At 37.8% G+C, this 22658-nt stretch overlaps 1 protein-coding gene across 13 annotated transcripts in view; it reads left to right on the top strand.

Annotated features, from left to right (window-relative positions):
* The window catches only part of PTPRD (protein tyrosine phosphatase receptor type D), a 502533-nt gene extending 480159 nt beyond the window's left edge, over nt 1-22374 (top strand). For all 13 annotated transcript variants that reach the window (XM_057313437.1, XM_057313436.1, XM_057313441.1 and 10 more), the window contains 7 exons: nt 7734-8019; nt 8438-8616; nt 9233-9359; nt 10566-10691; nt 13679-13833; nt 16766-16901; nt 18539-22374. In XM_057313437.1, coding sequence (XP_057169420.1) covers nt 7734-8019; nt 8438-8616; nt 9233-9359; nt 10566-10691; nt 13679-13833; nt 16766-16901; nt 18539-18607 — 1078 coding nt within the window. In that variant the 3' untranslated portion in view covers nt 18608-22374. The remainder of the gene's footprint in view (nt 1-7733; nt 8020-8437; nt 8617-9232; nt 9360-10565; nt 10692-13678; nt 13834-16765; nt 16902-18538) is intronic.
* Nucleotides 22375-22658: the final 284 nt, after the last annotated feature.

Raw genomic sequence — 22658 nt, 5'->3', positions numbered from 1 at the left:
ATTTCAACTCGTGGGACTAACTCAATCATGTTTTTAGAAATTGAAAACAAATGTTGTAACTGGATGAATGATAATATTGAAGTAATAACAATTTCCTAGTAAGCGTACTTGCTCAATGGGTTGCACAGTCTTTCAGCTTACAAACACTGGAGTAGCTGTCACTGACTGAAACCATTTTTTGCCGTTGTTATCGTTCTTGCTATTGCTTTTAAGGCAAAATTTTGCCAATAATTTGGTTTGCTTTGGTGGCGTCATTGTCCTCACTGGAAGGTAGCTTAGAAAGCTGGATTTATTTCAGAGGAAACAAGGACCAACCTAATGCTAGACTTGATTTAACAGTGCTGTCCTCTTCCCTTTTTACAGGAATGTTCTGTAACATAATAAATGTACTGAATTGTGCTGGCCTCAGCCTGAAGTACAGGCTTATGCACTTTTTTTTTTTAAGATATTTAGAAAAATCTGTCTCTATGCTTGGCAACTACTCCGACAGAAAACAGATAAAAATAAGGGTGGTTTATCTGTTTTGCTGTTCTTATCATGTTTCAGGTTGAAGGCTGTTGAAATGATGAAAAACAAACAGCACTAAATAGGGTTCCGTCATTACTGCTGCTGTGGGGAGCTGAGTTTTTCAGGATCAAAGAAAAATGCATTTGCTTTTAGAACTACAATCCTTCATTTTGAGAGGTGCACTGCACTCAGATACTGATGGGTGAAAAATAGAGCAAATTGGAGAAGGAGGTAAAATATGTGCTGTTGTGGGAACTTGGAAATTCAAACAAAAGTAGGCTAGCATACTTCTAAAAGCTCTGAATTTTCAACTTTCAGTTTCTTAAGAAAAAAGTGGTGCCTGAGGTTTATTATTTCTGAGCAACTGGAGTAGAGCATAAACACGGGTTGCTTCCATCTCATCAAATTTTAAGAACTCCCTTTATCTCTGTAAACACGTATCAAAGTATATTCCCACGCGGGGGGACTTTGAGGAATGTTCCTGCATATGTCATTGATCCAAAAGAAATGGCTTCATATTTTTAAATTTATATTTTTAAAATTTTGCAACTCAAGTTGAAGACTTCCTACTTCCCTGGCATGGAAATTGCCATGAGAAATCATCAAACACAGTAGAGACAAGGAAGCTGTTGTTCTTCCCGTGAGATTGTCAACTGGCATAAAGACAATAACCAGAGAACCAATATGAGGTAAGGCAGTTGCTGATAGAGAAGTATACATTTCCATAGGGATCCAAGAAGGAGTAAACCAGGGGAGAGTCTTGGTGGAGGATACAGCACATGAGAGGAGTCTTGAAGGAAGGTAGATATCAATATGTAGACCTGATAAGGAGGAGGAAGGGCCTGCAGAAGCAAAGGCCCAGAGCTAGGAAAGCTTTAAATATGTTTAATTTGCCTGGAGCCTGGGGGAAGCTATGACTCTTGTAATACAAGTATTGCCTGAGAACCATGCAGTTTTAACTAGGTAAAGGCAAATAAACCTTCTCAACTATACAAGGCATTAGGAATAATACTGTCCATGTGTATTTTACACAAAACTTTATTCAAAGACATATTCCAGAAAACCAATAAATATATCAGGAAAAAAAAAAACACCTAAAGAGTTGGTGAGGCTATTATACCACAAATATTCATTGAGTGCCTACCATGTGCTAAGACATCAGTGAGGTGGTGAGTGAAACCAACAGGAGATTCCATCATCATGGAGATTACCATTTAGCAGGAGAATTAGGTACTAAATAATCCTATGGGTAAAGATATAAATTCAACAACTGCATGAAGTACATGTCTAGCATGCTAGAAAAGCACTTATAAAGAATTTCAATTGATTTGAATTGATACTTGTTATAGACTGAATTGTGTCCCCTCAAAATTCACATGTTGAAGGCTTACCCTCCCCTCCCCCAAAGTAACTGTGCTTGGAGATAGAGCTGTCTCTCTGCGCAGGCACAGGGGAAACGCCACGTCAAGACACAACAAAAAGACTGCTATCTTAAGCCAAGAAGAGAGGTCTCACCAGAAACCAACTCTGATGGCATCTTAATCTTGGACTTCTGGCCTTCTAAAATTACAGAAAATAAACTTCTATTGTTTAAGGCACCCAGCCCTAGCAGATGCACACAATATCCAAAGGACAAGGGATGGTTTGCTGAGTGAAGAAGGAAAAGCTTTTCAGGAGAGACTATCCCAAGCAAAGGCCCTGGCATAGAACATAGCTTAGCCTATTTGAGTTACTGTGAAAATCAGGGTGGCTGGAAGGCAGTGTGGGAAAAGGGCAGATTCCACATATTTATTTTCCATTTTAAGGCTTGTTTATAACATTTTTATTAAACCTATAACTCTATTCACAGCAATTCTTTAAAATAACTGTTTTATTGTGTATAGTTCTCTGGTGTCCCTTCTTCTTCTTATGAAGATACCAGTCTGACTGGGTAAGGGTCTCACCGTTATGAGCTTATTTAACCTTAATTACCTCCCTAAAGACTCTCTCACCAAATATGGTCGTGGTGGGCGTTAAGGCTTCAACATATGGATTTTGAGAGGACACAATTCAGTCCATAAGAGGTATCAGTCTAAATGACATTTCCTCAGAAGTGCTCAGCCAGCATGTTGTACATTTACTTTATAGCAGTGATTGGAGATTTAAAATTATCTACTTAATCATATGATTACTTACTATCTAGTTCTGCTAAACTGTAATCTCCACGAGGAAAGGATTCTGTTGATTTTGCTCACCACTTCCCCGATGTCTTAGCACATGGTAGGCATTCAGTAAATATTTGTGGGATAATAGCCTGCGGAGTCTTATGAGAGTATGTGGATGGAAAAACGAAGTAATGAGGACTTTCCTGTCATCCCTGGCTGGTGGGCATGGGTGTATCAGGACAGTCAGTGTGTGCTAGTAATGTGTAACAACCCGCTCTGTGGGGGGAGCGGGGGAACAAGTATTTGCCTGTTTCCTTGGTGTAAGTCCTCCCACCATAGCTGGTTTCAAGGTACAAACGTGACATCACTGAATGCAAAGCTCAGGAGAGATGCTCAGTAGCACACCATTATATTAGTTTCAGCTCAAGAGCATAAAAGTAAAATCACTAAGAAGCACTGTGTTTTCAGTATAACCTTTATTTTAAACATATTTAAGCAAAATTTCTGAGAATTTAACAATTGGCTTTTGCCAACTCCAGCACACCACTGAGGGATAGTTGAGTAAAATGTGTAGAGGTTGAAAGCACAGGAATTTATAGTTTATGATTGTGCAGGGCAGGAGGGAAAAACAATCCGAACTGATTCTTACATTTTAGACCTGAACAGTAAGGAAAGAGAGAGAGGGAAGAGCAGATATGAGGAGAGAAAATGCTGATTAATCCTGGAATCTATGTCTAGAGAAACTTAAAGGCAACTTGAAATACAGGTCTCCACTTATGCTCAGAGAAAGGGCTATCACTTTAGGAATCATTTTTTTTTTAAGATTATTGCTGAATCATGAAGGGGAATGAGAGAAAGGAGGACGGAACTTTGGGGACATTATCTACGTTTTGACACCTGGCTGAGGTGTGTGAATTAGAGAAAGAGATGCAAATGGAAAAATCCTGAGAAGCATGAGGATAATCAGTACAGGCATTAAACAGAAAAAAATATCACTTACTGAGGCACAGTCTAAAGGGATGCTGGTAGGTTTGGTCTTGGTTTCCAGTTTGCTAGAAATTCTACCCTGTCATGGAGTCGATGGAACCATTGCATATGAGTCACAGTTCCTCCCGGCTCATTTCATGTGCTGCATGTTTCGCGTGATTTTGTATTGGAGATAATTATTTAATCACCTCCCTTCCTACTTTCAACCACAAGAGGAGTATCTGTCGTTTCCCATACTCAGTGGCACAGAAACCAAGGAAGAAAGGCTTTTCAGGGAATTTACATTAGGAATTGCTGAACCTGCTAAAGGAGTGTTCTAGAGGGGTGGGCCACAAGAAAGGTGCCTTTTTTTCCCCAACCCAACTGGCAGAAAGCAGTATGAAGCAAAGATAGTGGCATGGAATGTGGTGCTAAAGTTTAGCACCACACAGCCTCCATTTGAGTCCCTTTTTTGGCCGTTTACCATTAGCTGGAAGACTTCAGGGCAGCATCCAAGTGTTGTAAATCATAGAAGGGAAAAGGGAACTGACAGCTTTGCTGAATGCCTCCTGGGAACGAAGCACTATGGTGGGAAGGCGCTTCACTGCCATCTCATTTACCGTGACAATATATATGAAAGCAGAAAGTTCTTCCAATGTAACCTATTATTTATTGGAAATATGAGGAGAAAGGGGAGAACAGCTTGAGGGGGTAGATTAAAGCAGGATTTTGAAAGCCTAATCTCAAATGATCCTGCAGTGATTCTATCGTAATGTTCTCAGCATTAGCATTACCTATTCCTTGTGTCAGCTTCCGAGGTAGAATTTTAAAATGCAGTTTGTACCTACAAAGTAACTCTCTCTTCCTTTTTGTTTGCAAAACACTCAGTATGTTTAATTCAGCCTTAAGACTTACTAGGTAAATAACTAGAGTTAATTATCACTATCGCGATTTAAGAACAACGGGAAAGCAAGGAAGAGGTTAAGTGACTTTCTGAAGGACACCCAGCCATTGATATCTGGAAAAAGTATCTTGAACTTCATGATCTTACTTCAAGCTAAGAGACACCTCTAACATTTAAAACCCCTAAGAACTCTTCCTCCTAAAGAAGAGGTAACACATAAAAGAGTCCTCTCCTTCCCTATCTTACATATGAATAAGCAAGATTGGACAGTTAACAGTATTTTGAATTTTGGGGAGGAAAATAAAAAAGGGTTTTGCACAAGTCATAGCCTCTCTTCTTTCTTTTCTTTCCACAGTGTGTAATTTAGAGTCAGGCACATATTTTATTTTTTTCTCTCATTACCACTCTGAAGAGGTTGCTACTGTTTGAAACGAGAGTCATTCCTACCAATTTTCCAAGATTCTGTGATATCTTTCTGTCTGAATATAGATCTATGCATCATTCAAACATTTGAGAATGGTCCCTGATGCATATTTTCGGGAAATATCCCTGCCATTATCTAGAATTGACTTGATATTTAGGGCTCAGTTATAAGGCTTATGGCGTGGTTTCCACTACAAAGAACTGCATGAAGCTGTATCCAGTTAGAAACAATGCACAATTAGGATGAAGACAATTAAGAAAACAACACAGAAAAAGAGAAAAAAGGTATTACTCATAGTCTTAGAACCTCCCCAATATGGGGGGCTACTTCCCTTCTCTAGATTCAGTCCTACTTAGTTTCTTTTAATTGCACTGTGATGGCAGATCAGAAGACCGCTCAGAGCACTTTCTGGTCTCCCTGTTCCTACCCAGCACTGTGGAGCAGTCTTCAGACATTCTCTGTATAGTTCTGAGCCTTTGTCAAATGTGGAATTTCTTTCACTAACTGAAGAGTCCTGCTTCCTCGGTAGAGGCTTACTGAACCTGGATGGGCTGCTCATTACACAAGGCTTCTGATGCCAATCACTGATTTTTTTTCTTATTTCACAAACATTATTGAGCACCGACTGCATGCTTGGTGCAGGGCACACAAAGGTAATAGAAAATGCATTTCCTGTTATGCGCCATGATTTGTGAATAGCGGACCCACCAGGCTAATTAATAATGTGATGTAACTGAGATGGTACTAGGGTGGTGTTTGACGCTCGACTTAAGTGATCTGTAACGGAGGATAATTAATCCTGCCTGGGGGGTGAGGGAGTGGGGAAATGGGGAGTGTCAGGGAGAACTCGCCGTCTCATAGGTTTATTAGTAGAACAAGCTAGATAAAATGGGACTTTGTGGACCTCGATACATCAAGTCTCTGATTGTGTGCTAAAAAAAATTCTGTCACTTCAAAGACTCTTTGTCTCAAGGGGCTTTTGCATTACATCTCAATGTCATGTCACTTTGTGGAAGCTAGGTTTGATCTGTACTGCTCAGTAGTTAAATGAAACTATTATTTGTTACAAAATGCTTACTTACCACCTTGTGGCCACTTGGCACTAGAGAGAAATTGCCACTTCAGTTGTATCAGGCACTCTAGTGCTCACTAAACTCACTCATGAGTTCTGGTACATTCCTTGTACAGGTGCCTCACTAGGCCAGTGAAAAGTTTCACATGTAACTCCTAGAGCCAACAGTATGACTGCAAAGACATTGTTTCTCTTCTGCTATTCTAGCTTTCTCAACCCCCCCCATCCTTCCTGTCCTTCAAGTTGTGGTTCAAATGCCACATCGTCCACAAAACTGACACATCCTCCTCCTCCTCCTCCTCCTCCTCCTCCTCCTCCTCCTCCTCCTCCTCCTCCTCCTTCTCCTCCTCCTCCTCCTCCTTCTTCTTCTTCCTCTTCTTAGTCTTTTTATATAAATAGTTAAGTAACCTTTTATCTCACTGATAGATGCTGAGCTCTTTAAAGGTATGATCTAAGTCATCTTTAATGTTGTATCCCCTACGTTGCTTAACAAAGTGCTGTTCATTGAATGAAGAGAAAGATATGTCAATGGACAGATGGATAAATAAAGGACACATAGATACACGAATGACAGGAAATAGTGGCATGTAGCTGATGAAGGAGACTGTTGCTTAGTGTCTGTGGTGGTGATGGATACCAATTCCTGTTGATTACATGTTTCCCACCCAGGAGAGCATCCATGACCAGGAGGAGAAAAATATTTTGGATTCAACCATACTTGACACATAAACAGACTCACTCTAAAGAGTTTCATAAGAGACAAACAAGGCTTATCTAGAGATTTAGGAACACAGATGTGTTATTTTGTTAGTACTTTTTTCAACACTTGAGGAAATTCCAATGTTTCAACCACCTGACTCTGAAATCCAGTTCAGTAAATTAGATTGTCTCCTTGGAACAGCAGATCTTGTCTTTGGGTTTTGCTTACTCTCTCACCTTCTCTTCTTTGAATCGGTTTCCACCAACTGGAAAATGACCCATAAGTCCCAAAGTAATGGAGTTTAAAAAATACCTCAGAGCTTCTTCAATAACAAAGATTAAGGATTTTATTTTCCCACATAGAATACTTGAATTTCACCTAGAATTTCAAAGTACATTTGACTCTGGAGGAGACACACCTACTCTCTAGTGATTATATTTTTAGTAGGAATTTATTTTCATTGAAAATACCCTGCACCTTTTTTAGTGTGCAACGTTTGAATATTTTAATTATCTATTTCCCACTAAATTGATTTTAGAACTTTCTTGCTGGGTTTTAGAATATGAAATGTTTCAGGCTGAGTGATTTTCTAGTTTTTATTTCACAAATTGAACTGAAATAGATGAAGTTTTACAAAAATATATAGCCTAATTAGATCTTAACCAATTTTTAAGATATCTTCTAATATAAACAACTTAAATGTTCGTGTTTTTTTTTTTAAGTTTCAAAATAATGTTTCCTTTGTGTTACATGATCCAGGATCACAGTAATTATGGATTTAATGTTTTTACATTTTGAAACCAAATTAATTTTACTTGGTATTTGATTCCCTATCCTCTGGTTACGGTGACTTGATAATACTTTTTACTTTAGAGTGCTCCAAAATAATCCCAATAGCTAGTTGAAAAGAATTAATGGGTTTAAAACCCACTTAGTAAGAATTACAATAAATTCTTATGTTTTGGTTTCCTGGTAGATTTGTTCGGACTTTTCTTTTCTTTTTGTTTTTCTTGTAGTGCGGGAGTTGGCCGGACTGGTTGTTTCATCGTAATAGATGCCATGCTAGAAAGAATAAAGCATGAAAAAACTGTAGATATTTATGGCCATGTAACTTTAATGAGAGCCCAGAGGAATTACATGGTTCAAACAGAAGACCAATACATCTTTATCCATGATGCACTGTTAGAAGCAGTGACTTGTGGAAATACCGAAGTGCCAGCTAGAAACTTGTATGCCTACATTCAGAAGCTGACACAAATAGAAGCAGGAGAGAATGTCACAGGAATGGAGCTTGAATTTAAGGTACGATATTGGATGTGATGCGGTAATTCAGGAGCAAGTCATTCTGGGATTGTCTCTGAGCAGTGGCTTCACTTTCTTAACCTTTCAAATTCTGAAGTTACAAGATTCACTTGACCTTCTCAGGTGTCTGACTGTAAAACACTTTCTTCCTCTTTCCCTTTTCTGTTCTTTGCTTCCTAACAATACCTGGAGCTCTTTTGAACCCTAATTTAAATTGAGAGATCATACTCTTGGAACATATTTAAAAATTGAATAAACTATATGGAATCATTAGGTAGAAGTGAAAAGCAGTGCAGTTTGAAGGGTCCTTTGCTTTAAACATAAGCTTTATATCTAAAGGGGAAATCTTGAATACATTGCATCTAACCGTAGGCTAAAATTATCTTTGTCAGATTTTTTCTTTTCTTCTATTCAACAGCGTCTAGCCAGCTCTAAAGCTCACACCTCAAGATTCATCAGTGCCAATCTTCCATGTAATAAATTCAAAAATCGCCTTGTTAATATTATGCCATATGAATCCACGAGGGTATGCCTGCAGCCTATCCGAGGAGTAGAAGGATCTGATTACATCAATGCCAGTTTTATTGATGGATACAGGTATATACTCTTGTTCCCCTGACAGTCCAAAGCCTTCATATTTACATGTGCCCTCGTTTCACAGCCAGAATGAATTTCATCTCAATTCTAAACATCTTCTTTCTGCACGGGTCAGCATTCAGTCCCTCGGTATTTGTTTTTTATTATTTTTGGTAGGAGTAAGAAGAAGCAGTCATGGAATCTTTAATCTGGCCTTCTGCACTCTTCCTTCGGAAGTCATTTGGCTATGGAAGGAGTTAATGAAGAAGCTGTTTTACGCCATATGTCATAAATTTAGTAGATTGTGTAAGAGTCCTATCTACAAAATGAAGCCACACCACTGTTTCCTAAGTGATTTGTGTGATACATGAAACTGAGCTATTAGTGTTGCACTAAAATTTAAATAATAATGATAGACAGACATCATAGTATTAACAAAGCAATTTCTTTTGCAAAGCCCCCAAAATGTATTAAATATTCTCATTTGATTATACAACCTTAACGGGGCATTTACTGCAATTGCCCTGATAATATGTTTTCAGTTTTCATTAGTAGGTTTGATGTTTATGTATCAAATGTGAACCTTTTCATGTTCTCTGACTACTTTAACATGCTACTTTTATTCTCTGCAATTCAGACAACAGAAAGCCTACATCGCGACCCAGGGACCCTTGGCAGAGACCACTGAAGACTTCTGGCGGATGCTTTGGGAACACAATTCCACCATTGTCGTGATGCTCACTAAGCTGCGTGAGATGGGCAGAGTGAGTGTCTTTTCTTAAGACATTCAGTCCATGAAGAAATGACGATTTCATTTTAATAACCTAAGGGCCAGCGTCATTTCTTGGAAAGGCAGAGTTCTCCGGACCCATTCTGGGCCGTTCGTTACTCTTGTGCTGGTTTTTAACTTGCAAAGCCATGGCAAGTTCTTTAATGTGTGTGTTTTGAAGAAAGTTCTAGTATTTTGGTTCCAGTGCAGCATGACCATGGGAACAAAGAAGCAGATACCCCTGTTTGACTTAGGTCCCAACTCTCGGCATAGACTTTTTTCCTTTCACCTTGGACAAGCTGGAGTTTCATGAGCACATGCGCCATCATTTCTCTGTGTGAAGAAACTTGACTTTCTTTCTTCCGTGAGGCCAATTCTTACCTGCCCACCCTCCACTGCATGTTGAATAGCATGTTAGAAAGTTACATAGTTTTTCCAAGGATATAATCTGGTCATCTCAGACCTACTTTTTGAAAATGATTATTCTGAAAAATACACAAAATAGTATTTGAGATACCCAAGGACCTACAGCATTTTGCTGTATTTGCTTAAGACATTTTTTTTTCTTTCTTCCTTGTATAAATGTAGAGATGGATCTAAAACTCATCATTTAAAGCACATAAAGAGAGAAAAAAATGCCAAACTAGGACAGTAATTTGACAATTCTAACTATTTAAAGTTGATTCTGTGAGATTTAGCCAAGATATTAAAACCGATTGGGTTCCAGTTTCCTCAGCTGACAAGGGAGCCTGGGCCAGATCAATGTAGAAGTTTCTTTCTGCGTTCACACGTCATGGTTCTATTCATTCCATAACACGGTGATGCAACTCAGCTCTGGTGGTGCAATGCATGACTGACAGGGCCAGCATTATAGCCAAGGACCAGTGTTATTATTTGGAGAAATTGTAAATATGAAGACACTCACCCTATCAAAGTATTCAATTCAATTGATGTGTATTAATAAGCTGCTGTATGCCAGTACTGTGCTTGACACCACAAGCAAATATTAAACCATATGATTTTCCTGTTCTCTAGGAACTTATGGTTTCAAAGAGAAAATGGGTCACATGCAATTGGAATGGCCTTGAATTTTGAACTTTTATTAATGAGAGAAAACAAATTAAATATATAGATTGATAGGTGATAGATAAAATTTTATTTGTACTTTATACAGTTTGACATTAATCTTCTCTTCTTTTAGGAGAAATGTCACCAATACTGGCCGGCAGAACGGTCTGCAAGATATCAGTACTTTGTTGTAGATCCCATGGCTGAGTACAACATGCCACAGTATATCCTAAGAGAATTCAAGGTCACAGATGCCAGGGTGAGTCGACCAATCTTATGTTCGTAACCATTAGCTGAAAAGCAGTCTAAAATGCATCTCTGGGAGAAATATTTGCCGAGTGACCATATTCCCAAAGTGAAAAGAAATAACTAACTGAGCTTGGAGGACTGCTTTGTTTTTCAATATAAGAGTAACTTTTCCTCTGTCTGGCAAGTGTTTTCACAAACCCAGGGTTGGCTTCCATTCAAACATAACATCTGGCAGCCCAACTTTGGGGATATACTTGGTAAGTGTGTGTCCTGGGAAGCATTTACTGATTGGTTGGCTGTGCTTACATTCACTTTCTCAGCTCATTCTCTTTGGAGCTTTTTGACTTCTTCATTACTTGAGGCTGTAAATATGTTGTTGTTTTGCAAAGCCCTTTAGGTCACGTGGGCTTGGAGGTTAATTTGGTATGATTTTAAAACTGCAGAGCAAATGGCATTCTTTAGAAGACTCTGACAAGCTTTGCACATTCTAATTTGATTCCTGTCATGGTTTATTCCTCGGTGTGCTAATGTGTCTGTCCATGAGAGCTGTGCACCCATGACCCTTGTTGGCTAATTTTCATTCTGCATTTCTTATCTAGATTGCTGAGTCCAAGGTTCAGCCCTGATGTAAGATGTTCTATGCATAAACTTTAATATCCTTCCCTTTGGCCACTTTCAAACCATGATTACAAACACATCTTAGGAGAGAACAGGGTCAGTCCAAAGCCCTGCTTTGTTTTTGGAACTGTCACAGTAGGTGGGTTGAATAAAACTCCAGGATAGAGCTATTTACTTGATCCATTGTTTTTTTCTGGAAAGGAGTTTTTCCAACCAATACTCATGTTTAGAGATTGTCTGCTAATCCCCAAAGCCGACCCTGGGCTGTTGACCTTAAGTGAAGGAGAAATTGGTTAGCAGGCTGGTTGGCCCAGGTGACAGACCTGTTAATCCCAGAAAGTCTGAAATCTTAACTACTCTGAAGGTGACTGTTCTCAAAGTAGCAGTTAAGTCTGTCGGGCTCGTTTTTGAGTTGCCCAGGTAAGCATGACTTCGTTACCCACCCCATTGTTCAAAAAAAAAAAAAAAAAAAAAAGAAGTGTGCCCTTTCAGAATGTGAAGGTAGATATGTGAGTGAAAAATCTTAAGTACATTCCAAGCAAACTCACCAATCATTTCTGATGATAAAGACTAGGGGTCAGGCTCTGCAAATAGCAGAGACACCTTCTTTACTACTCCTCACTTGCCCAAATTAATCTGATCGCAAAAACCAAAAGAAATATTGAGGTAAGAACTTGTTCGCATACTTTTTATTAAAAAAGGCTCCCTGTGATTTTATAATTTTCTTAGCTGCCATGGCATTTGTTGTTTGTGTTCCTAGTGTGTTTCTAATCTGAACTTTCCAGTTTAGAAAGCAAGTTGGCACTTGGAATGCAGTTTTGTTAAACAGGTAACCTTTATATGAAGTCAGCTGATCTCTCCTCCAAATAGTAAGGGTTTGTGCACATGACCTCTTCTTGCTGCTAAAAGCAACTGTGGTCAGAAATGAAATCCCCGGGATATTTAGAGGAGGACAAATCTGCGTTACCTAGCCTTTGGCTTCCTTCCTGTGCTTTCCAAACCTTTTCCAGAAACAGAGAGAAGTAAATCATGCTTCCATGGTAACCATCCATAAGTTAGTAATGGGGTCAAGCAGTTATTTTCATATTTCTGAGTGTTCTCACAAAGTTAACGTGATCTTCCTGCTTTATCAAATGATGCCAGTCAGGAATATGCCCTATTCCTATGGAAACCACAGGACTAGTTGATATGTGTCCATCCCGAGCTAAGCCATCCCTTCCTCTCGATATGACTGAATGAAAAAGATTGGGTCTCTGTCTACTTGACCAGAATCTTGGGAAGATACATACCCATTTCCAAAAGGCCTGTAAAGGGGAAAGAGGTGTTACAAAAATGGAAAGGAGGAAAAAATTGAAGCCTTTACTGGGTGCAGGTCCTGTTTAAACAGGATCGGTCTCTCTAAGCTTGGAATTTGGATTCTTTCCCTCTCAGAAGATTCAGAGAAAAAATTGGTGGGCATAATTGTTATTCTTATTTCTGTAAACAGTGTCCCTTCTGCTTTTGTTGTGCTTCTGTTCTAGAGGGAATCGGAAGCACATTAGTAGCTCCTTCTCAAACCATTTATACTTCATGGGTCAGAGCAGTTTTGCTAATCATTTTAGAAAAGACCCCTCTTCTATCCAGCATGTTTTCTTTCCACCATTTGGTCTGTCTGTTAAAGCCCCCCACGAGTGCCTTAATTCCTGTGGTCAGCCAGAAGAATTCTTTTCCAGAATAGAGTGTTTAGAGTGCTAATAATCTCTTTCCACTCCTTGAGGGACACCTCACTTCCCACTCAACGGCATAGTTGCAGGGCACATGATGTGTGCGCTGCCACGGCTAGAAATTGTATACCTCTGAGACATGTGGGGCATCCAGGTTAACAGCTACCCAGTTTGTGTCAGATCCTTTCAGTGTCACTATTTGTCACTTGACAGTGCTAGAAATAAGCAAGCACGGCAGATGTGAAGTTATCGTGACAAGAGCAAAATCTCTGGTCTGGGTGACATGCTTGGATGCTCCTTTCAATATTAAATTACTGGATTCTGAAATTTTTGAAATAGACTATATATGTTCCACTTTGGTTTTGAAGGCAAATTTTGGGTCTCGGAAGCATTTACTAAAATGGGAACTAGATGACTCTTTATAAGAACCCAGGTTTTTACTTGGACATTGCCAGAATAAATTTGCAATTTAAATATATGTGACTGTAGACAGTGTTAATAACAGGTAAGACACACGTGTAACTAAGTTTCTAGTTAAATGTGTTTCTAACTTTTTCTTACCCTACCCCCTTTTCTTTCTTTCTGGAAAAAAAATTCTTGCTGCTATGGTCTGTGCACTGGCTGAATCTTCCTGGCATCCTTCTTTGCGGCTGGGTGTGTGGCTTTCTCTCTAAAGGATGGTCAGTCCCGAACAGTGAGGCAGTTCCAGTTCACTGACTGGCCAGAGCAGGGAGTGCCAAAGTCTGGAGAAGGATTTATTGACTTCATTGGCCAAGTCCATAAAACAAAAGAGCAGTTTGGTCAAGATGGGCCCATTTCAGTCCATTGCAGGTGAGTGAAGAATCAAGAATAATTAGTTTGCATTTGTGATTAATGTGCTAATAACTTTGAAAATGTACATTGTTGTCTATTCATTGTCAGGACAAGCTTATTGGAGTGAATCTGTATAATTGATATTTTATTCTCAGAAATATATTATAAAATCTTAAGCAAGAACTCAGTTCTCTTTCTTTCCATAAAATGAAAATAACCAGAGGTAAAATTTTTATCCCCAAATTTTACCTCTTGTAACAAAGACCAAATTGTGTTTTTCCTTGCCCAGTTTACCTTAACAGGAATTGTTGGTACATTCGCTAGTGAAAATTTGTTCAGTTAATCATCTCTTACTTCTTTTACTTCCATGGCATTACACTGATAACTGATTAACTGTATTAATCTCCTGTGTTTGTCTTTTTAGGAAAATCATAAATAGTTATCCAGCCTTAATGACAATACTAATTCTTGCCAGTCAGTAAGTGATTAGAATGGTACCTCAGTTAAAATTGCAATTTGCCTGAAAATTGTTGCTGTATCAGAAAATGAAGCACCTTCAAGTTAATTATTTTCAATAGTTTCCACAGCATTTTATAATTCAAGTCATTGAAGTTAATAGAAATAGCAAGTAAACGGTTCAGAAAGGACACTGGCCATAAATTTAGTGCTTTGGGAAGTTGTTATGCAGAAGCCTTCCAGCAAAAGGAATTCGCCTAATTTTATTTACACTAATATATTTTCATATTCTAGCAATTTAAGTGTCAGTTTCTAATCTCTTTGTGTTCAAAATCTTGAGAGAGTAAAAATTTACTTTGCTTCAAAAATAGAAAAAGGAAGGAAAGAAGGGAGGAAGGAAAAAGAAAAAGAGATAGATTCCAAACTACGATCCTTAGTGAAAGGGGAGACAAGCTCTCAAAATAGGAGAAATATTCAACTCAGTCTTGAAGATAGCTGAATTCTCACCTCACTTCTGTCAGCACGTAGCTCTATGACAGAATCTTAGGACCTCTCTAAGATCCTTTTGAGCACGTGATGTTCCCCAGGGATGATATATTCTATGAGCAGAGGGCCTTCTTTATTCACATTTGCTTTGTGTTGAGTTTGGTTACTCTAGACAACCAAAGATCATGTAGGGAATGTAGATGGTATAGACTGGACTGAAATTACCTGGATATTCCCCTTTACTTACCACATAATTGGCCCAAATGCTAATTCAAACTTTTCTAGCATAAGCTATAAAAAAGAATATATTTAATATATATGTTTAACATTAGACATTACCATAAGTGTATAAACGTGTGTTATTTCCCACTGCTTTTGCTGTCACAGAATGATTTAAATACTCCTATAGTGTATGGTGTCTAACTGTGTCCTGTTACCTCTCTCTCTCTCTCTCTCTCTCTCTCTCTCTCTCTCTCATACACACACACATACACACACACGACTTTTCTAGATATTTTCTCTTACCTGGGAATATCTTTAAAATACTAACTTTATTTATAACTTATGAAACTAGCATTGTAAAATCAACAAATTCAGAAGTTGTAAGGCCATTGTCTGTTATTTTCTTGAAAGCACCTGGTAGAAAGCCAGAAACCCTATATTTTGATACATTTGAACAATCAAATCAAGGTTAAATAGACTCTGGAATACCTGGGACATTTAGAAAAAAAATCATAAATCACATCCTCCCAGGAGTAAGAGAGACTTTCAAGGTTGAAAGGGACCTTCAAGGTCATCTACTCCATCTTAACAGAGAGCCTTCACTGCTCCTGGACTTCCTCAGCCACTTTGTAAGGACTGCCCGTGAATTTTAAAGCCTCACTTTGGACTCTTTAGAAAACCCACTTTGTAAAGGGACAGACTATTTATATATGCCTGTCAGCTACATCCCCAAGTAAATGAATCCATCCATTTTCTACAGCCTGTACCCAAGCGTTACACATGCCATTTAATTAGGATCCAAAAATGTAGGGATTCTTCAGATTATTCACTCTTCTCCTCATTACCTAAACCTCCAGATGCTTTCCTACTTTTTAAGAGCACAAAAGCTATGAATTAATTTTCTCCTCTTGCTGCAGTGAACATTCTGGAATTATCTTAAAACAATAAAGAAAACAAACTCAAAATCTTGCTAATGTGGTAGAAAGAGTCCTGGTGTTTTAGCTGCTGAACATCTAAAAGTAGTAGATAAGCTCAGTGAGGCTCAACCATTTTTTTTAAAGGTTAGAGACCCCTTTGAGAATCTGTTAAAGTTCTCAGGAGAGAGAACAAATGTATAGACATTTACACAGTCAGTAAATATAAGCTATTCACCGACCCTTCTAAAGACTGAATAAGGATCCCATATCAAAAACCCATAATAATAAAAAAAAACCCATAACAGAATCTGTTTCCTCATATCAAAACTGACATCTCAATTTTAATAATCTATACACCTTCTTATTTACTTATATGTCTAAGTGAGGAAACATCCTTCATAGATTGTGACCACCAGAAGTAAATAATACGTTAGAAAACTTGAAGAGGCTGAGTTTATTCTCACCTTATCTGAATTATTCCATACTTTAAACATATTAAGCAGGCAAGGTCTACAATTGAAGGATCTGCATGAAGAGTATTAACCTATATTCTACCCTTCCCTGTATCTGTTTATTTTGCAATATTTATGTTTCCTGCATCTTTCCGAAGTGAAGTATAATCCCAGTTGAAAAGTCATTCTACTGCATTGGGCTTAATCTTAATTGCTCCACATTCATGCTCACATTTTACCATGACACATTATCCCAAGAGTAGTCATTCCATGAACCCAATACCAAATTTTCCTGAACATTACTATGGAAGAACCTGGTGTACTATGGAAGCAGGTGCACATATGTCTACTTCCAAGCAAATGTGCTCAAGACTGTGAGCGTCACATCCAGTAATCCCGTCTTTGTTATTATGGCAGTGCGGGCGTTGGAAGAACTGGAGTCTTCATAACACTAAGCATTGTTTTGGAAAGAATGAGATATGAAGGAGTTGTAGATATCTTCCAGACTGTCAAAATGTTAAGAACACAACGACCAGCCATGGTACAGACAGAGGTGAGAAAAATCTCCATGAGTTTATCACATCTCAAGGCCAAATAATAGATTTTATTAACCTCTTAGGGCCCAGAGACTCTCCACACCAGAGCAAAATACAGGAAAATAGTGTGGGAAAACCATCAAATTGTTCAATATTTCAAAGTCTTACAGTTGTTTTGGAAGTTGTATTAGATTATATAATAGGTCGAACCATGATAAATTATCACTATTTGAGCACTTTATGAAGCACATTGCCTGCTACATAGCAGACCCTCAGCCCATTTTACTTCTCCATTCTCCTAATGGTCGTTTTAAGTATTTGGATCCTGGATAAGCCTTAGAGAAATTAATACCCCATTTTTTACTCCAATAACTGATCATGAAATTCTCATCTTTTTAGAATAATATGAGTTTGTGATATAGCCACTCTGGCCTATTGACTGTTCATTTCTAAGGATGATATGAGTGAGTGTTTATTTTCCTCAAAAGGCCACCAAATTCTACATTCTGTATGTATTCCTAAATTCATTGCACACGATATCTTCCAAACTGTGATTTCAAAATAGCACAAGCATTTGGCTTGCAATACTCAAACCATGAGGTCAGCCTGACAAACTTAATGGGTGTTGTTGGGGGTGGCAGAGGGAAATTGGACATTTAAAAACCCTTAATACTTAGCCAAGCAGCTTACTGTGACAACATAGGAAAGCAAACTCCATTTATTTTGCATTACCATTTTTATTGTAAAAAAAAATGCACATTTAAGCAAAATAGAAACTATCTACTTTCAGCCCCATTGGCTACTGAAAATAAGATTTTTTTATGGCAAAAATTCTATTTTTTTCTCTCTCTCCAACAATGCCCCAACTTATTCCAATATGACAGTGTTCTTCCCTGTCTGAAAAAGGACATTTTTCAAGTTATTTTATTTTAACGTGGGCCTTTCTAGAACAGATAACTAGCAATCACGCTGAATTAGGCCAAACGACACGGGTATTTTTTGATACAGACAGCAAGTCTTGGGATGCCATTTCCAGGGGATGAAAAGCTTGAAAGTCCAGAGCCCTTTGTAAGTGGCTTTGTATACCTACTGCTCCTCACCCTTACTTGAATAACAATCAGGAATGGTGGTGGGTAATTCTGATTGCCGGTAGTAAGGTCTACTATCTGGTAAGAACCTTTTTATTCAAATTCTTTTGGCAATAGCCCAGAAGATAAATGAATCCAGGTTTTCCTCAGGACAGCGTGTGTCTGGATCAGCCTCTCTTTAATATGCAAACTGAAAATAAGTTATCACAAATAGATGGTGGTAAAAGACAACAGTGATATGTTCCCACGCTCAAGGATGGTAACTGTTTGGTACTACTTGGAGAACAGCTCACACTTGTTCGGAAGATAATGTTCATTCTAGCTGTTACTACTTTGGAATTAGGAGAGGATTTTAGTCAAATTGATTGGTGAAGTTAAACACCCCACGTGGCTGCATTCTCGGCTCACTAAAATGGATCGGTCATTGGACTGACTTAATTGATGAGAGTACTGATTTTGTCCCCATCCAGATGTAACATTTGTTTTTGAATATTGATTATCATCTTCCTATTAAAATGGACTCATGGCCCCTTCTCCTCTTTCTTCCCATGCTTGGTCTCCTGCAGGACCAGTATCAGTTCTGCTACCGAGCCGCACTGGAGTACCTGGGCAGCTTTGATCACTATGCAACGTAGAAACCCCTAACCCACTTTGGGTTCTTACTGCAGGCCCTTCAGTATCCACGGAGTCTCTTCTGAGCCATACAGGGCACTTGAGAAGTCCTTCTTAACTTCTAGCTAACTACCACTTAGTGGGACTATTACACACAAAACAAAAAACAAAACAAAACAAAAAAACAAAAACAAAAAAACTCTTCTGGGTGGACCAAGAATTTACAGTTTAATAATCTAACCTGAAAAATAATAAAGAGAATCCTGACTGATGAGGCATCTGAAGGATTTTTACAGATACCTCAAGGATTCAAAATAAAGGGAAGAAGAAATCACAGCAAAGAACCACCGTCTTGTTCAGGATTGCTTGTTAGGTGTGAGGAGAAATGGCCAGAGTCCTGCAGTTCAGTGCAAGATGTTTCCCGGTGTGGCTTCTCGTGACAAAATGGACTCTGCTGCGACATTGCCCCTTCCCACCATACTGCTCATAATAACATTTTAGCGGGGGGGGAGGGGTGTCGGGGGGAAATGTTTAAAAAGAAAGTCTTTGATTTAGTTTTTTAGTATTGTAAAGATACTGCTGACCTGTGCTTCATTTTTAACTGTGTAAACTTTTTTTTAACAAATGTATCATTCGATAAAGTGAATTTTAAAAAGTTACATAACTCTTCATTTTTTATTTCCAAATTGTAGGTTTTTTTAAGCTGTAGAACTGTTATCTGTAATATCTTGCTGTAGAAATATCAAATAATTCGAAAATTTGCACATTTTTGTGCAATATTCTTAATCTACAGTATCCGTCTTGTCAAATATTACTTTTACACTTCTGTTCAGTTTTGGTTGGTGAGAAAGTACCCATTCTCTTCAAACAGTCAAAGAGAACTTTTTGTTTTGTTTTGTTTTGTTTTGTTTTTGGAATCAACAGGGAGGCGCAAAGTATAAAGTTGCTGCTAACATATATACATATATATCCATATTTTACAGGGGTGTCTATGTATATATAGACAGTGTGTCCACACAAAAAGATAGATACAGCTATCATTCAGTTCTTCCATGAATTAGTTTTGGGGTTTTTTTAGGTATTGTTGTTTTTTGTTGTTGTTGTTGTTGTTTTTTTTTAGGTAGAGAAGCTATTACAAACATCTTTTTCAATTTGTTATTAATTTTATGACATATGGGTATTTCTTAATATCATAAAATTTTAATTTTAAGGGAAATGAGGAATGCACATCAGTGATTGTCAAGCCTCACCCCCTAATTTCCTATCCAGTCTCCTCACACCCACCTACTCATATTCACAAATACCCTTTTGTTAGCCAGGCTTCCAACAAAGTTCAATATTTCTAACACTCTAGTGCAATAAAAAAATTATTAAATATCTAAGAGGTGTGCATGTGGGAAAGGTCAGTGCATATCCCTTTAGGAGGGGAGAATGTTGTAATATATCAGCTATCAAGTTGTTTAAAAAACAATGTATTCAATCGTATATTGTCTATAGTATGTGCTATGAAATTTGCATTTATGATATGTAACAGGGGCAAAGCCAAACTCATGTTACTCTGTTCAGTCAGAAACATTTTGTGGCATACAGCACAACTGGGAAGTGCTGTACTTTGGGGTTTTTTGGGGGGGGGGGGTTTGGTTTTTTTTGGGTTTTTTTTTGGTTTTAGTTATGCATTTAGAGTGCCTTATAATTGATGCCTATTTTAATAGCATTTCTTTTTAGCTTTTGGTTCATATTTTCATTAGTTGTCTGTATATGTTACTCTTCTAATTAAAGCATTATCTGTTTACCACATGTACAAAAACTCTTTGACTAATATGCATTCCTAGTTTTCAACCAAGTCGGGGATGTTAGTGATTGTACCAGCCCAAAGCACTTGGATAATCAGGGCCCTTCCTTTCATGGTTGCCAACATCAGGAAAAGCTACTTGTTTTATTTAGAATCCCTTCCAAATCTGTTCTGGAACATTCAGTAACTGCACCAAACTTATTTTAGTGACAAATATAATTGTCAACTTCGGAATATATTTACTAATCCATTAGGATTTTTCTAAAAAGGGAACGTAAACAATTATCTATTTTCCAACATAATCCCAAATTTTCCAACATAAATGCTGTAGGAAGCCATGGAAAATGGCATGAGTTTGCCATTTCTTATATGATTTTAAAGAACCCTCAAAATATCCAAGGGACTCTTAAAGAGTTTTGGTATAGATATAACACTTTGATTTAATTTTAGCTTCATTGATGTTCAGCATACAAAGATTTTTGTTTTCCACATTTTACCATCACTAGCAGAATGAAATCCAAGAGACCAAACACTTCCAAGCATCATATTTGAGCACTTTTATAAAAAAAAATAAATAAAGAAAAGAAAAGAAAAAAAAAGAAAAAAGAAATAATGTTAAAAAAAAATATCTAGAAGGCTACCTCAGAATGAGACTCTCTAACCTACATCAGAACCAGAGAAGAATGTGCACTATGTGGATCTGTTGTTGTTTTCTTTTAGTTTGTATCTTTTGGAGATTTATCCAAGTGCCAGATTACTGAGTGCTGTGATTTTCATTTAGTGAAACAAAGGGGGTCAGACAGACTTGCAGACATGCCACATTAGACATGTAGAATCTGATGGTGTGTATTACACACCAGAACGACTGGCCAATGAGCAGTTTCTCTCGCTGAAACAAAAACTGCCCATTTGGCAAAGGGAAATAGGAGAATAATCACAAGAAGAAAATTAATGGGATGCATACCATACAAACGAGGCAGAGACTATTCAGATATCTTATTGTTTGGGCGCCGTTCCGAGAACTAACTCCCTTACTGTCATTGATGTGCATTCCACTCTGTGCTTTTCTGTACAACCATTCTAGTTTGATTTTCCCAGGTAAACATCTTTATCTACCATTACCATAAACTTTCCAGTTTCCAATTATTTTCATCATCATACCCAGTACGGTGCTATTATTTACCTATGTATGTGTAGTTATGTATAATTTTGTAATTAGTTACAATGGTAAAAAAAAAAATCAAAATATATAAAAAGTGATTTGTACAGAACTTTATTTTAGCTCTTTTTTAAAAATGATTTGCATGGTTAGACAACGGCAAGGACAGCCAGGGGAGGGAAGGGCCTCTAGGGAACTTTGCACTTTCTATACCTTTGTACTATGCACTGCCCTATTGATTCTACACCCAATAATGTTATTACTTGAACCCATCTGTAAGAAACTGCTTCAGAAATTCATTTGTGTGTATGTAAATAACACAACATAGACACAGGAAGGGAAAAAATTCTTCAGTAACAGAGATATTTTTTCTTTCCTGTTTATTTTTGGGTTTGCTTTGTTTTAGCTCCTCCTCTTTATTTTTAATTCCCTTTTCTTTTTCCTTTTTTTGGGTTTTGGTTTCTTTTGGGTTTATGGGTGCCCTGATACTCCAGCAGAGATCAGAAGGCTACAGTCCATCCTATCCATCTGCTATGTGGCTTTGCCATTCAAGCTTGGAGTGTCTTTACAAAGATAATAACAGTTGTGTTCTTTGCTCTCGTTTTGGATGCATAGACTGAAAACTTTAAAAAAAATAATTGTAAAATGGCTTGTTAAAAAAAATACAATTACCTCTAATTAGTAGTACGCGTAAATGTTTTACAGAATGAAAGGCGTGCTTTTTATTTTCTTACTTCGTTACATTGGTGGCGAAAGAGGTCTGTATGAAAATCAGTTCTTTGCTGACACAAGTTCCATTTGTTACAAATGAATTCTAATAAAAATGTCAGTGTTATGCAGTCCTGGTCTTTGCTTTTGCCCACTCAAGCACTTTGGTTTTGAATTGACTATATATGTTCCTTTTTCTCTCTGGTTATCTGGGTAGTTCCTTTGTACTAATAGAAATTCAACTTACCAAGAGGCTGTTATGTATGGTTGCCTGCCTTGAGGTGAGCACTTTTCACTGGTAAGCAAAGTGAGGCTTAGAAAAATAGTTTGCCCAATTCACACAGGCAAAAGGAGGCCTTGGTATCATTCAAACTAGAGTTCATGTGCAATCTTTATAGAAAATGATTACATATAC

The sequence above is a fragment of the Ursus arctos genome, unplaced genomic scaffold (assembly GCF_023065955.2).
Source record: "Ursus arctos isolate Adak ecotype North America unplaced genomic scaffold, UrsArc2.0 scaffold_18, whole genome shotgun sequence".
NCBI lineage: Eukaryota > Metazoa > Chordata > Mammalia > Carnivora > Ursidae > Ursus > Ursus arctos.
The sequence above is the reverse complement of the archived record's forward strand: the minus strand, read 5'-3'. Positions and strand labels throughout refer to the sequence as shown.